Source organism: Bombyx mori, chromosome 17 (genome assembly GCF_030269925.1).
Source record: "Bombyx mori chromosome 17, ASM3026992v2".
NCBI lineage: Eukaryota > Metazoa > Arthropoda > Insecta > Lepidoptera > Bombycidae > Bombyx > Bombyx mori.
In genome coordinates, this window is record NC_085123.1 from 5289479 (window position 1) to 5306695 (window position 17217).

The 17217-nt window shown below is 36.5% G+C and overlaps 2 protein-coding genes across 3 annotated transcripts in view; one reads left to right on the plus strand and one right to left on the minus strand.

The window, feature by feature from the left end:
* Nucleotides 1-9416, plus strand: part of LOC101746147 (meteorin-like protein) — a 52981-nt gene extending 43565 nt beyond the window's left edge. The window contains exons 2-5 of the mRNA XM_012691344.4: nt 634-845; nt 1491-1781; nt 5460-5604; nt 7854-9416. Coding sequence (XP_012546798.1) covers nt 634-845; nt 1491-1781; nt 5460-5604; nt 7854-8109 — 904 coding nt within the window. The 3' untranslated portion in view covers nt 8110-9416. The remainder of the gene's footprint in view (nt 1-633; nt 846-1490; nt 1782-5459; nt 5605-7853) is intronic.
* Nucleotides 9417-11565: 2149 nt separating this feature from the next.
* The window catches only part of LOC101746430 (testis-expressed protein 2), a 31868-nt gene continuing 26216 nt past the window's right edge, over nt 11566-17217 (minus strand). For both annotated transcript variants that reach the window (XM_062673318.1, XM_038016667.2), the window contains 4 exons: nt 17050-17171; nt 16392-16476; nt 15445-15584; nt 11566-14850 (listed from right to left, as the gene is read on the minus strand). In XM_062673318.1, coding sequence (XP_062529302.1) covers nt 14661-14850; nt 15445-15584; nt 16392-16476; nt 17050-17171 — 537 coding nt within the window. In that variant the 3' untranslated portion in view covers nt 11566-14660. The remainder of the gene's footprint in view (nt 14851-15444; nt 15585-16391; nt 16477-17049; nt 17172-17217) is intronic.

A 17217-nucleotide genomic window follows, 5' to 3' on the forward strand; every position in this document is an offset into this window, starting at 1 on the left:
TTTTGTATTCGGGTTCACCGTTTAATTTGATTTTTGTTTTGTTTTTCTTCTTTTTATACTAGTTTATACCGGGTTCTAAGTCTGTACACACGTATCTAGCCTTCTTTCCCGCAAAGAACCAAAGGGAAACGGGGGTGACTGAAAAGCAGCGCTGTTCGATTTATCGAGTTTGAACAGGATTAGCTGAGCCACCTCTTTTTGCCGTTTTCTTTCCTTTTATTTATATTTTTCGAACGAAGTTCCCTATGGGACAATGCGGAGTGGTACCCTAACCGGGAAAAAACGTCCGTAACGTAAGATTTTTATTAGTAATGCACACAGTGTACGACTTAACTTTGTAATAATGTACAAAAAATAACATATTTTTTTATTATATACATTTTATAAATCATTGTGAATACAATAAAGTTGATAACTTTATAAAGTAGTTTTATTTTATCAATAAAAAAAATCATATTAAAAAATGTGTAGGTACCCGAGTAATTATTTTCTTTATACCACGAATAGAACTTAAAATTAATATTTTTATAACAAGGTACTTCGTTCCTATTCGGTGTCCCACGACACCACACATCTTTTTTTTATTTTATTTCGTGTGAAAGGCAATAAATTATATTATTATTATTGTTTAAGTGGGCTGACGTCGAACGCCGAGCGAGGTGTTACACCCGTGTACCTCCGTTGCCGTGAGGGCAGCGTGTCCTGGATGTACCCTCGGGGTGCCTTGCGTCTGTTGTTCCGCCCTCCACTACCAGCCGACGAACGGGACTTCAGAGTGTGCATACGGGTCGTACGAAGACCGGACCCGCCCGACCTATTTCACACCTTGCAGCTTAATGAAACAGGTAAAATATTATGAATGTCAAATTAATATTACTGATGGTATACTTACTGGGTAGTAGGACCTATTGTGAGTCCGCGCTGTTTACTGGTGCTAGGGCCTCTTTGAGTTCACGCGGGTAGCTACCACCACCCTGCTTATTTCTGCCGTGAAGCAGTAATGCGTTTCGGTTTGAAGGGTGGGGCAGCCGTTGTAATTATACTTGAGACCTTAGAACTTATATCTCAAGGTGGGTGGCGCATTTACGTCGTAGGTGTCTGTCTATGGGCTCCAGTAACCCCTTAACACCGGGTGGCCTGTGAGCTTGTTCGTGCATCATCTAAGCAATAAAAAAATAAATAAAATATGAATGAAAATGTTTTTTAAGACTTCTTGACGGTAGGCAGCTAATTGGCTGTGCCACTGGCATTGCTGAGCGCCCATGAACGACAGTAACCACTTACCAACAGGTGGGGCGTAAGCTAGTCTACCCACAAAGGCAACAAAAAATAGATAAATAAAATGTCTCTCTCCTCCGTCAACTATGTCGTCCGTAATATTAGTTCTCTAATTGAAACAACAACAAAAAAACCGGTGGGCAGACATTTTTCGAAGAAAATTATGATGATGCATAATGATAGCAATTGTGATGTTGCAACATTGTTTACAGAAGCTGCGGACAGATTCCCAGCGCGTTTGTTCGTAGAAGGCGCAAAGAGATTAGAGCCTTTGTACGCACCTAACGACGGCGACCCGCGGGAGCTACGCTGTTTCCGGAGCAGAAAAGGCCGGGCCGCTTTGTACGTTGAGGCGGAACCCGAAGATGGGCCCAAGAAACGAGTGGCCGCCTTAAAGTACGAAGCTCGATTGCTCGACAAGAGACACTATGATCCGGCCACATCAGAATGCAGACCGTGCACCGAGGCCGAGATGGAATTAGCCTTCTGCACGAGCGATCTAGGTACGTGCACACGAAATAGTAATCTATAAATTAATACGTGTAACAAAAATTTTGACGAATTACGAAAATTGCGCGCACGAAGGAATATGAAATTTCCCATAATTATAGAGGCTATAATTTCAGCTTTACCCTAGGGTATAGGTGAGCTCACGGGGCTCAAACCGGAAGTGTTGCTAACACTGGCCCTAGCAAGAGCAGTGCTTCGCAGAATCTGCCACCGGATCGGAAACGCGACCGACTGAGAAGATCCGGCGAGAAACTCAGTGGGCTGTGTCCATGGGTTAATTTACCCGTCGAGTCCTTCGTCGCAAGCGACGGGTTCGGCGAGGACAGTGACCGGTGCTTGAGATACCTAAAAGCACCGTTAATGGATCGGGAGGATCCCTAATGACGTGAGAGTGAAAAGGGGTGCAGAATGCTAATTTTTTTTTTCAAATTATGCATAGAAAATACGTTAAATCAATAAATAAAAAAACATTAAACACACTTTTGTTTATTGTTAAAGTCTGTGGCCAAATTGAGAATAGATTAATATTGTTTGTCTTTGATATTATTTGTCTATAGTGTAGCCTTAGAGAAATCTGTGATCATAGATAGTCCAATACTTCTTCTATTGTCAAAACAATAGAACCGTATTAATGTTCAAACTTATAATTTAAATTAATTATGGTTGAATTTCGATAGCTAAGCGACCACTAGTATTTGTAATTATACTTTGTCAACCACAGTAATTGCCACCAGGAGTAGCGACGCAGCGACTCGCCTTCACGAATGTTAATGAGCACCTCCGCGCCGTGCACACAGTAATCTGCCACAATAAACAAATTCCTCGCACTAAAACGTAATTAAAAAAAAAAAACAACTAAATAAGCCACATTCAACATTGTTGTCTGCGTGGCAAAAAATATGAATTCCTAAAACACCGCTAAGTGAAAGATATTAAGCAAAAATTTTAAATACGAACACCATTGTCCGGCGACTCTTTGTGTCGCACCGCTAGTAATTTTGAAGATTTTTTTTTTATTGCCCTTGTAGGCATACGAGCATACGGCCCACCTGATGGTGAGTGGTTACCGTCGCCCATGGACTTCAGCAATGCCAGGGGCAGAGCCAAGCCGCTGCCTACCGCTAAGCGCTGCTATTTAAGCGGGAAGGTGTTTACGTTTCGTTTTGCATCAGCCACGACTCAAGACGGAAGCTTTTGCATACGAAGTGCTTAGATACAATTGATGACAGGTTTAGGCATACTTGACGGGTATGGATGTGGTAACGTGACGCTGCAGGGAGCTAATGTTGAACGTTTTTCTCATTCGAAAAAAAATTATAATAGCTGTAGAGTTAATGTCACCGGCGGCGGGACGCGCCCCGCGGGGCTGTAGGCGGCCATTACCCAAACGTCATTATGTGCCGCCAACTTGTAACGTTGAAATTTTTGTTTGTCACGCTACAATAATAACATTTGTTATGAATATTGCCTTAAATATTGAATACAAAAACAATTAGTCTTAGGTAGTCCGAAAGATTAAGACAAATATTCTTACCCGTTTCATTACCGATTTATTATAGTATCAAGATTAAGTTAATCGTTTTGAATAATCATTTTACTTATAAACGTAACTATACTTAGATTACATTTTGTAATGAAATAGTGTTTGCTTGAGTATCAGAACGTTTACGAATCGAGCTAGAGTCGTTAGTGAAAACCTTTCTATGTAATTACGGTCCGCAGAAGGCGGGCCCCGTGGGTTGATGACCGTTTACCGACGCTTAAACTATTCACTTATCTATTTCAAACAAAAGCTTATCAAAAAAAAAAAAAAACTGTCAATATTGCTTACTCATCCTTTTAAAAGGAACACAATAGTAGCGGCGATTAATATCTTCTGCTCTAGCTATGATAAATTTATATCTGTGATGTCAGACACGAAAAAAGTGGGTACCAACTGAAATTATTCGCACTGCAAAATTGCGAATGCCATAGTTATGGATAGTTCACGAAAATGGCTTCTCTCTCACATTTTCCTAGCTATCACATTACTGGTGGTAGGACCTCTTGTGAGTCCGCACGGGTAGTTACCACCACCTCACCTATTTCAGCCGTGAAGCAGTTATGCGTTTCGGTTTGAAGGGCGGGGCAGCGTTGTAATTATACTCAGACGTTAGAACCTATATCTCGAAATGGGTGGCGCATTTGCGTTGTGGACGTCTATGGGCTCCAGTATCCACTTAACACCAGGTGGGCTGTGAGCTCGTCCAACTATCCAAGCAATAAAAAAAACGTAAAAAAAGAACATTTTCGACTGTTTATATATGTTAATATGCGTACACTTTTATTTTGTTGCTTGTGCTCTTATAAATAATCAGTTTAGACTGAACAAAACGTGTTAAACAAGCTGCCGTGTTGATCAAATCTAAACGACTTACGAAAATTGTTATCTGTGACGTCAGACGCGAAACAGTACTGGAATTGTTCGCACTATAAAATTGCTAACGCCATAGACATGAGTAGTTCACGGCAATGGCTTCCGACATTTTTTATAGAGATTATATTTTTCAACTGTTTAGATAATTTTCGAAATTGTGTACACCTGCGTTACTGGTGGCAGGAGCTCTTGTGAGTCCGCACGGGTAGGTACCACCACCTTGCTTATTTCTACCGTGAAGCAGTAATGCGTTTTGGTTTGAAGGGTGGGTTAGTCGTTGTAACTATACTTGAGACCTCAGCACTTATATCTCAAAGTGGGTGGCTCATTTACGTTGTAGATGTCTATGGGCTCTATTAACCACTTAAAACCAGGTGGGCTGTGAGCTCGTCCACCCATCTAAGCAATAAATAAATAAAAATACGTCTAATGTTGTAAAAGCATCGCTTGGTGTTTTATAAATCAGTTTAGACTGGACAAAACAAGTTAAACATGTTGATCTTAACGATTTACCTACGAGTTCGCGACGTCGACAGTACAATAATATAATAATATACATAATGAATAATAACGGAGACAAGATTGATACATCATCATCATCATCAACAGCCCACAGTCGTCCACTGCTGGACATAGGCCTCTCCCAATCCACACCACTGAGCCCGGTCTGCGGCTCTCCTAATCCACCTCTTGTCGGCCACCGTGCGGAGGTCATCGCACCATCTAGCCAGGGGACGTCCCACGTTACGCCTTCCGCTGCGCGGTCTCCACTCGAGAACCCGTCTGCTCCAGCGATCGTCAGTCCTACGGCATATATGGCCAGCCCACTGCCACTTAAGCTTGCTGACTCTTTGAGCTTTGACTATTGATTGATACATTTGCTATAATATTTAGAAAAAAAACCTGGAAAATGTAATCATCAAAGACAGAGCCTATTGAGTTTCTCGCCGGATCTTCTCAGTGGGTCGCGTTTCCGATTCGGTGGTAGATTCTGCGAAGCACTGCTCTTGCTAGGGCTAGTAGCAACGTTCTCAGGTTAGAGCCCTTGTTCGGTGAATTTAGTATGATCCCTCGAGGTCGCTAGAATAATTAGGAAAAATTATCAATCATCGTTCAAGAATATTTTTTTCAATTAATTGTGACATTGGGAATTTTTATGTGAGAAAAAAATTTCAGTTTTTTTTTTAACAAATTTTAATTACGCATTATGTATTCTATAGTACTCGCAATAACAAAGTGATCTGCTTACCAACAGTATCTCGAGGAGTGATTGTTGGAAGCGAACAGCGCGAGGATTTGGATACGACTCAACTGACTCTTCGACTGACCAAACTCATCAGAGCCACGGCCAGGGAAAACGAACAGGACAAGATAGATCAAGAAAACGATGAATATTATAGGTAAGAGTACGTTGATTATAAATATCTATCTATCTATCTATATATAAAAATGAATTGCTGTTTGTTAGTCTCGCTAAAACTCGAGAACAGCTGGACCGATTTGGCTAAATTTGGTCTTGAATGATTTGTGGAAGTCTAGAGAAGGTTTAAAAGGTAGACTAGGTAGGTTTATTTATTTTTTATTGATTAGTTGGCTGGACGAGCTCACTGCCCACCTGGTGTTAAATGGTTACTGGAGCCCATAGAGATCTACAACGTAAATGCGCCACTCACCTTGAGATATAAGTTCTAAGGTCTCAAGTATAGTTACAACGGTTGCCCCACCCTTCAAACCGAAACGCATTACTGCTTCACGGCAGAAATAAGCAGGGTGGTGGTAGCTACCCGCGTGAACTCAAAGAGGTCCTAGCACCAGTAAAGTATTTCTTCAGGGTAATAACAGTAGGTAGGCTAGAGGAAAAAAACTCAAGGTGCGCTCGCCACGCTAGCATGAAGCTAGATTGTTCTAGAACAATCGATTTATTGTGGTATTGTCGATGTCCATGAGCGACGGTGACCCTCAAATGAGCCCTATAGTCGTCTGCCTTCTAAGAATATACAAAAAGGTGTCATATTTCGCATTGGTGGGCAGAGCCGTTCTGTTTATTTCTACTAATAATAATATAAACAATTATGAGTTTCGTATGAGTAGTACAATTCTAATAACTCTTGCCAGAACGAAAATTCGTTTTCATATAACATATAATAGGTTAATCTTAAATAATTATCGACATAACAATTTGAACAAAAACAAAAACCGACAACAAAATAAAGAGAGAATATTATCAATATAGTGAAGTTAATTAGATATTATTAAGGGGTAACTGAAAAACTTTTTGGTCACATTTTGATAAAACGTTCACGGGACTATACGAGCAGCTTTCAAATACGGAGTCATCAAAAAAACCCAGTCGAATATAAAATTTTAGACTAATCTAAGAATTTCGTATAAACCTAGTCTGCCTTAATAAAATGCCTTGATAAAATCTATATAAAAGTGGTCCAGTGCTGAAGACGAACCAGCATGGCGATACCATCATGCATTTTTGAACAAGCTTTATGCTTTGTAATTATCATTCCGTCGGGCGTAACGCGAGTCCGCGATCTCGTAACGGTCAATCTGATCTGTCCATGAAGTCTGTTTAGTAGTTCACTAGAATTTTTATTTTACAACTTATTGAAATTCAAACTAAATCTATTATTTCGGACATTTAGAAATAAGAGCCGTTTTGTTTTATACAGAAAAATATTTTTGACTAATTATTTTGAACGCCTGAACAAAAACGTTTTGTATATTTTAGGATTATTTTATACAAATCCGGCTCCTAGATGGTTATCCTTATTTCTCGTAGATTCATTTGCAATCAGAAAATTTTATTTTTAGTCTCTATATTTAGTATAGTTACATATATACTATCCGAAACCTATTTTTTATCTTTAGTCTGGTTAAACGTAGACCATACGTTACATACCGGGTACAAACATTCCCTCTATTTCTACTATGAAGCAATCGTTATAGTAATCATGTTCTAAAGTGGGAAATAACGTTGCGAGTTAGTTGTCTACGGGATCCGGGACTCATTTAATTCTGAATGGAATGGCTCGTGAATTCGTTTACCGATTGTCGCTAACAAAAAAAAACATCTATTGCTGTCACAAAAAAGTTGAAAACTAATAATTACCTTATATAATACACTTAATTGACCTTACATTATGTAATTTAAAAAAGTGGGTCGCGTTTCCGATCCGGTGGTAGATTCTGCGAAGCACTGCTCTAGCTAGGGTTCGTGTTAGCAACGTCGTCAGGTTTGAGCCCCGTGAGCTCACTTACTAGTTAAGGTTACGCAGAAATAGCCTCTCAAGGCAATCAGCATAGGTACGAAAAAAAAAAAAAAGGATTTCCCATAAGATGTATTTATCTGTAGCTCCTTTGGTTGTCATCTTACAAATACAAATTTTGAAACATGGTTACCAACGAACAAACAGAAGTCTTAATAAAACGTATGCGGTTTTATACGGCACTCGTTATGATTACAGTACAAAAATTGCTGATCATAGGGCACTGGCGGTAGGACCTCTTGTGAGTCCGCGCGGGTGGGTACCACCACCCTGCCTATTTCTGCCGTGAAGCAGTAATGCGTTTCGGTTTGAAGGGTGAGGCATAGGTAGGAAAAAAATGATCATTATACAATATACGATTTGTCCAACAGGTACGACGTGGACAACGCTATCGAGCACAAACCCCGCAGAAGGCACAGGGCTCGACGGAAAGAACGAAGTCTGCACGCGCACGTTCACGTCTCGTCCACGTGCGGAGCTTCCGCTGGTGCCGGAGAGTTCCTTGTCATGGCCAGACGAAGGTTAGGCCGATACTCACTTGTATGCGCGCCCAGAGTTGATGATTGGGTACAGCTAGTTCTGAAGAGAAATGCTGATGGAACCGCTCATTGTTTATTACAACACTAATTTAAGATTTCCTAGCTGACGCGTTTGAAGTTACTAAGTACACTTTAAATCGTATGGGACCAAAAATGATAGTAAACATTTCGGAATTCGTATTAATTTATGAATGGCTCATAAAAGCAATTAAGAAGCGTTTTAGATAAAATAAAATAAATTTTATTAATCGAAAATGAAATTCATGTAGCGATTAAGGATGCCTAACAAAATTTCTGAGGAATAGATAATAGTTTTATGAGCATTTACACTCGATTCAGACCCCTTGCAATTCAAAATGTTAATAAACTAATATTCCGATTTATGTAGTGAAATACACGAGGAGTTTAGTAATTTTGATCCGAATAAAAAAAAATCGATTAATATCATGTATATTCCATATAAATATCAATATTAATCAGTCTATAATATATTGACGACGCTTCCAAAGGTTTTAATTGAATTGTTGTATTTTCAATGTGTCTGTTGCTTGCCATATAGAATCAAGCTTATAGAATATTTTGTAGTTACGTTATAAAATTGTTATTTGAAAATGCGGTCCACAGTGCCAAATTATAATAAGATCTTCATGTTACTATAATATAGACGTAAGGTTGATCTCAAGTTCTGTATATAATAATTATTAAGACGGGGAAACAAAGCCATATTAATGTTATTCAAACAACATGCTACATTAGCGACAGCTAATTTTAAAATTTGCATAGTTTTTGAAGGAAGTTTAAAAAAAAATGGTATGTAACCACATCCTAAAACTATTTCTATTAAATAAACCGAGATTAAATATGCCAACAAATTACAAATAAATTTTTGAGGATCTAAATTTATTGAAAGCAAATTGTATTTTTTTTGTGTTAAGGTATAATAGTTTTATTTCTATACAATAGACATGAAAGTGACTAATTTCATTCCTTCAAAGTACTTTTAAACAATTGAAAACTGAACTGACGAAAAATGTACATAAATTATGCACATAAATTACCATCGTAATTTAAAAAAATATTATGTAAAAACATTGTATGTACGGTGCTATTTGCAGATCTTCCATTCAGTAAGATGCACAAATAAATTTATATTCAAATAAGATTCTATTATCAATATATTATCTGCTATTATTTTGTCACTAAGTAGTAATATATTTGTAAAAAGATATTATAATATATAAATGTCGACATGTGATATAGAATAGATGAGTTATAATGAATAATCAAGTGCCTTGTAAATATATTATATTTTATTCGTGTTTTATATTATAGATTATATTAATATCATATATATATATGTAAAAATACAATCGTTGAATAAAATATGTATAAATACTCATGTTTTTCATTTAGTCGACTTTCCTTGTATTCCTCAAGTTTGTTAGCCATTAAAGTCATGATAGTCATTAAAGCTGTTATTTGTTGCATTCTTAAATATTAAGTGTTTGAATGGTTCTATTCTATATGTATAGTAGATATACAGGTTGTTTTTACGAGAAGACATTTGTAGTTTTATTTTAAAATTGCATTAATTCTGAAGATTTATGGAAAAAATAATAATCTTTGTAATGTATTTTAACATTTCCCTAAAGATGTATTATCTGTAGCTCCTTTGGTTGTCATCTTACAAATACAAATTTTGAAACATAGTTACCAACGAACAAATAGAAAAGTCATAATAAAGAACGTATGCGATTTTTACCGGTGGTAGGACCTCTTGTGAGTCCGCACGGGTAGGTACCACCGCCCTGGCTATTTCTGCCTTGAAGCAGTAATACGTTTCGGCTTGAAGGGTGGGGCAGCCGTTGTAACTATACTGAGACCTTAGAACTTATGTCTCAAGGTGGGTGGCGCATTTGCGTTGTAGATGTTTATGGGCTCCACTGGCTGTGAGCTCGTCCATCCATCTAAGCATTAAAAAAGAAATACGGCGCTCGTTATACATAGTACGATATGATTGCAGTAGTTTAATTGCTGATGATAGGGCACTGGTGGTAGGACCTCTTGTGAGTCCGCACGGGTAGGTACCCCTACCCCCTCTTCTCCTGTCGTAAAGCAGTAATGCGTTTCGGTCTGAAGGGTGGGGCAGCCGTTGTAACTATACTGAGACCTTAGAACTTATATCTCAAGGCGGGTGACGGCATTTACGTTTTAGATGTCTATGGGCTTCAGTAACTACTTAACACCAGGTGGGCTGTGATCTCGTCCACCCATCAAAGCAATAAAAAAAGTTTTGTGAGCTCGGACGGGCATGTGCCTTGCCTATTACTATGCCAAGCACGTGCCATGCGATCTGCGAGAAAGGGGTTAATCGAAAATCCCAACGGACCTTTTTTGTAAGGTGTCAGATTGGAGTAGCTGACACATAGGCGCCCGTCACATACCCGATCCTGTAGATCGAATGGTAAACAGTCAACGTCGCTCAAAACACGTCATTACGGGTCCTCCGCTTACATTACCGGTGCTTTTTAGCACCGGTCACCGTCCTAGTCGAACCCGTCGCTTGCGACGAAGTGCTCGACGAGGGAATTAACCCACAGACACAGCCCACTGAGTTTCTCGCCGGATCTTCTCAGTGGGTCGCGTTTCCGATTGGTAGATCCTGCGAAGCACTGCTCTCGCTAGGGTCAGTGTTAGCATCACACAGTTAAGGCTAGCATAGCAGTTAAGGCTGTCAGCTTAGGTAGGAGAAATAAAAAAGAGGCGCCCTCCCTAGAGACGGGAGCACTACTCCACGCGAGGCCGGTCTTGTGCTTTATAGAGCAAAATTCTTTGTCCATGCGTGAACTTCTGATTCACTCTGTTGAAGACTCCCAACATTTCATTTCAGGAGCAAATTAATTCATTAGCCTTTATCTTGCAAATATGACTTCATGACATTATGCAGTGAAGTGTTTGCTTTACGCGGTCTGCATGCACATAAACCCTCTCCAGGTCATCGAATCCTGTTTCTGCAGGCAGCCATACGAGAGGAACGTAGATCTTCACGACGACCTAAAGATAAAACCGATACCTAAGTACCTAAACGTGTTAGAACGTTACTTCGAAAAAGCGGTGCGACACGACAACCCTCTTTATCGTTGCCGCCGCTAATTACTTATCCGACGCAGGCGACGGGGCAATGCAAGTATCGGTGCTTTTAAGCCCTTCAAGCACCGATCATCGTCCTTGTCTAACTTGTCGATTACGACGAAGAGTTCGACGAGCGAACTAACCCATAGACACAGCTCCATTGAGTTTCTCGCCGGATCTTCTCAACGGGCCACGTTTCCGATCCGGTTGCAGATTCTGGGAAGTACTTCTCTTGCTAGGGCTAGAGTTAGCAAACCTCTCAGGTCTAGTCCTTAAGCTCACCTACCCGACTGTGACAAGCTGGAATTGCCTCAAGCTGCTAGCCAATATGTAGAGAGAAAAAAAAGGATAAGTCAATTTATATGATACATTAAATAATTAAATAATTAAAACTGAATTAAAAAAAACTAAATTACAGCAACTCGTTTATTGACAAAATCACAACTGATACCATATAGAAAATCTACTCGGCACGGTTTAACACTTAACTATATATAATATCACATAAACACTTAATAATTTGATAATAATATACTATATTACATTATACAATCGCTATTTGTCATTTGGTACACTTTGTGAAAACATCAGTATTGTTTGTGATCACAGTACAAAAAACAAACATTACATTTATTATAATACATAGAATAAAAATTATTAAAACAAAAACTATTTGAAACGAAAACAAAATGTTTTTGTGAAAAACAAAAAAAATAAAAACAATCTTCATCGAATTGCACTTAAATGAATTATTATTATAAAGCAATGTAAACTTAGTTATATAAACATTACACAATAATACATTAAAATACTGTAAACGACAATAGAGAGATAATTATTTTAAAAATATTTAATTTCGTTGTGATATGTTGACGTAGTGTATTTTGGAAACGTTTCTATTGTGATTTATTATTCCAATACGGACATTAAGTCTCAAATACTTTTTAGTAGAAGAAAAAAAAGCATTTTGTGATGGAATGTCTCACGATTGAATTCACTTAGTGAGATTTTTAAATATGTACTATAAATTATAATTTTACATTTTATTTAAATTTCAATTACATATAAACTTATCGCATATAAAAATACAAAAGATAATTATTATAGGTTTGGCATAAGTCATATCATAGAATTGAAAAATGGCCACGTGCCTCATGACAAAAAAATAAACCCACAAACAACATTTAAATCATAATAATAAAGTAAAATACTATGTCATCATCACACTCGTGTGAGAGTTTATTTAACTATTCGAGTGGTGATGACGGTGTAGTGTTCTTTCATAAGCTCTAGACAATTGATTAAATAATCAATCAATTATCCTCTTTACTTAGTAAAATAAAACATTATTTTATTCGGCACACATATTTGAAAAGCATACTTTAGATTATGAGCAAAACACACTCAGCCTTAACAGTTGGATAAAGTTTAACCCCAAATATAACCCCATACAATGTCGTTGTTTTGATGACTGGCTCAATATTTCCCATCATTTTTACGTTTCAATTTTGATAATAGAAACCTTATTGTTGATCAAATCACATAATATTGGTTTACAAGTGACACGGTTTAATAAAAAAATAGTCAATTTTGAGGTATTAACATTATTCAATGGAATACTACAAATAAAGCCTAAAATAAAAAATAAGAACCAAACATCAGATCATAAATTTACGTAATGTGCTGGCAATAAATATTAAATTTATTTTAATTATAAAAATTGTGCGAACACCGTATTTCTTTTTCAAATATTTTATGTGATGTAATTATTGTCGCAACAGTTCAATGACGAGGAAGCTCTAACACCGTAGTACTACTGGTTCATACTCAAACTTTACTTAGCGATCGGTTTTTTTTGCTTTTGTTAATTTAATAAAAAATTATATAAGCAGTTCTTAAATATCTTTTAAAAAAAAATCCTTGCCTAATCACTGGTAATGGCCTAAGGGGCAATTCCAGCTACTCACGGAATAAATTTTATCATTTAAAACTACATATTATAAAGTGACAATTTGAAACCTTTTGGAATTAGGTGGCTTATAAGCTCACGAACAATTATCGAAAGCTTTATTCAGTAGCTGACGCTGAATTATCACCTTCTGTATCGTTAAATTTTATCCATCAGATAGAGCATTATTTTAAAATAAAATGTTACGTACAGATCGCCAAGTAAACTCTAAGAAACTATATATTTCATACTAATTTTATATAATATTCAGACGATTAATTATGCAGGTGTATATATTTTTTAATTAAATTGTAACTATACTTTTATGAACCGACTGACACCTAACACTGAATTAATTAATGCTGAAATACCTACTAGTCAGTATACAATAACAACAATACACTTTAGGGTTATTATGTTATTCGCTAGTTTTTTTTTTACGAAAACATTTTTTGGCAGATATTATCGTCCCAGATTCTAAACATATAATCTGAATATTCACATTGCGGTAATAAAGTTGTGATTGATACATAGGTTTAAAAAATACTACACAAAATTGTGGAAATATGAGATTGTAAACGAGCCCGGCGACGATTACATGAAGTACGAATATGAATGGAGTTGGTCTATGCATGATTAACCATTATTGTTTTTTTTTAAATCACGGGTTCAGCATTGGAAGCAGACAACTCTATATATATATATTTTTTAATGAAATTGCAGTGAACAAACCTCAGGAATGCTCAGAAATATTTTTTTCTAATGTTATATACGTTTTATTATGAGAAGACTAATATATTATTACAATAATTCATGTGAAAGAAGGCAAGGTTCTTAAATGATCAATTCAAAAATTAATTAATCCAAACTCATAATTTAAAATAATTTTAACATAATAATAAAAATTGTAACGAAAAACAATTTAAAAATCGATTTTTATTATGAGACTTATGAGACCCAGAAGTTAAAAAATATGACTATTTCATAAAATAAAAATCAATTATATTGTGGTATTGTCGGAACTGCTTCGCCATTAGCATAATATTACTGTTTAGTTAATTATATCATAGCTACTTAATTAACTTTAGCGACGTATTTGTTTACAATGTCTCGTTGTTTTTAATGTTTTCATTGTCTTTTTTATTAAATAAAAACAAGTTCGCTAACTTAATTTCCTAGTACAATTTAATTTCTAATTACGTCCCTGCCACATCCAAAATAATAAAAAAATATTCTCATTACATACTTTTCCAATTATAAAAAATAAACTATAATTTCGTTTTAGATAGTACATGAAAATTTGCATAGAATTTTAATTTTATAACATCAAATAAACAATTTGTTATGTGCATAGACAATTTAATATTTTTCTATTTGCGTTTCATTTTTTGTAAAGTTTTTTTTTATTGTATATCACTACTTAAAAGGATGCCTTAACCTAACAAAAGAACCCTTGGCTTCTTAATTCAGAAAAACCCCAGTGTTAAGAGTTTTTTTTTTTTTAATATTCCGAACTCTTTTATAAAACACGTTTTAGGCATTTTGGGTTAAAAAAGTACTCACTCGAACTGCACCGGTGTTGGCGTCATTATATCGATAATGATATCCTCCATGTTCGGCAAAACGAGGACCTTTTCGAATTCTTTGCTCAGCTTCTGCTCGATCCAGTTGGAGATGTGCGTGAAACGTAATGTGCGCGCGCCGACCGCGGGACGCGCTTTTAGCACCAGTTGAGGATTCGTTCGGAAACTGAATCGTATTCAAACATAAAATATTACTTTCTCTATTTCAAATATAAAACCTATTTTAATTTTTTTTTTTAAGCTTTTATGGCCTGACAACAAGGTCCTTTAAGTCTTATATTTTCTTCTTTTATTCTGTTATCATATAAAATGATATGAAGCGAAATGAGATGATATGAGTTAATATATAGTCTCAGAAAAATGGTGGGTATTTACTGAAACTTTTTCATTTCAGTTTTATTTTTATGAACCAGGGAAACTACGTCCAGCGGCTTTTTTTTATTTACATTTGTGCATTTTAAACCAGTTGCAGTACACATAATAAACGCTAAATGAACAAAATAAAACAATTCAAACCACTCCACCACCACGAGTTCTCTAACCTATTTTAAAGTAATTCATTCATTTGGTGGAGAGTCATTTTTTTTCAAACTATGAAATAAACTCCAAAACTTCAGACGACATTCCATAGTACGGTGATGTCATTATAATTACACACAACAATTATTTATAGTATCACTCAAAGTTCACTAGCGTAATACCTGTAAGATGGGCAAGAAAACAATTGACATTGACAATGTATAGAAAGAAAACTCCATACCCGATCCATACTCGATCGTGCGGCGGAGGCGGGAGATTAAATGACAGGCGTCCCTCCAGACCTTGTATTTCTAGATGCAGTTTTATATCCGTGTTGGACAGTCCCTCCATTGCACGCTTCACGTACTTGTAGTCGGTTACCTGTGAGAACCGGTATTTTTTTTTTTACTTTTTGTCCAGCAATGGTACCTTTAAGCCAATGAAAGCTAGATAGATTTATTTGAAAATATTGTGCAAATAGGAACGACAAATCATTTTGTTTATCTGTAGATATGCGTTGTTCATTTGGTCTAGTGCTGGGACATGTTGGGTTGGGATTCGATTTATAATTTTTAATATATCATAAAGTATATTATTAAGCATAACATATGTAGCAATTATAATAACTATTAAATTAGAAGCATTTTAAATCTAGTGATAGAGGAACTAACAAAAAACACTGTAATACATGAACTCTGCTAGGAAATTAAGCGAGAGAGATGTTTAGGGGAAGGCTTATTCATGCGTTCTTATGCGTCATTTTTTAAATAATCGCTCATGTGTTATCTTCGATATGGTTTTTAGTAAAAATATTTTTATTTTAATCTAGAAAGATCGATGTATCTATCCAAGTTGGCTATAGACTTCAAAGCAACAGATTTCGACGAAATTTTCCGAATTTTTTTAAATTCGTCTAGCGGTTGAAGCTGAAGCGGTCTGAAGTTTGGTAGCGATCGGATCGAAGGTTCGTCAGCAACGATTGCCGGGTTGGACTAGTTATTTGTATAGTTAAAGTTTAATTGATCAGAATTCGTAATCATTGATTAAATGAATATTTGAAGGATGTTGGAGAAGTGTCCTGATCAATAAATTAAGGCAACTCGATTACTCTTACTACCGTTGCATACCGGTATTGATCAATAGACATATTTATCCAGACACGTTCAAGGATACCAAAGCTAAACTAACCTGCTGGAAGTATTTGTTGGTTGCAATCTTATCGACCATCCGTAAGAATTTCTTTTTGGACGATCCACCTTCCGTCGTCGTAGATCTGTAAAGTGGTTTTTTCGAAACATTCAATACATGCTGTCTACGAAACTGTTTAATTTCAATATCGACATTATATATGTAACACAAAACCTTTTAGTGTTCAAAATCTTTTTTAAAACTAAGTTTGAATACTAAAGGTTATTCGTTACATTTATATAATGGTCCTTTTAATTAAAAGGTTGTTGGTAACGATGTGACCGTATATTGTGTGGACAGTACAGTACTATAATAATAATATCCGTGTTGACTTGTAAACGATTAAAAAAAAACTGATAATCACCAGACTGACTACTCTTGGCAAAACGTTTAATCGATATATTATCGATAATATTTAATCGATACCTACATTTTTAATCGATACATAGTTTTTTTTTCCTACCTAAGCTGAGAGCCTTGAGAGGCTATTTCAGCGTAACCTCAACTAGTAGGTGAGCTCACGGGGCTCAAATCTGACGATGTTGCTAACACTGACCCTAGCAAGAGCCGTGCTTCGCAGAATCTACCACCGGATCGGAAACGCGACCAGAAGATCCGGCGAGAAACTTAGTGGGCTTACATAAAGTAAGTTACTCACGGAGACTCCGATACCGTTAGGTTGTCAGCGCTGTCGACGGGCTGCACCGGCGGACTCTCGTCGTCGCTGCTCGACTCCGCGGAGTCTTCTATATCGGAATCGTATATCGCGGGTTTCCTTTTCTGATACAATAAAAAACAATAATTCAAACTTAGTTTCGCAAATAGA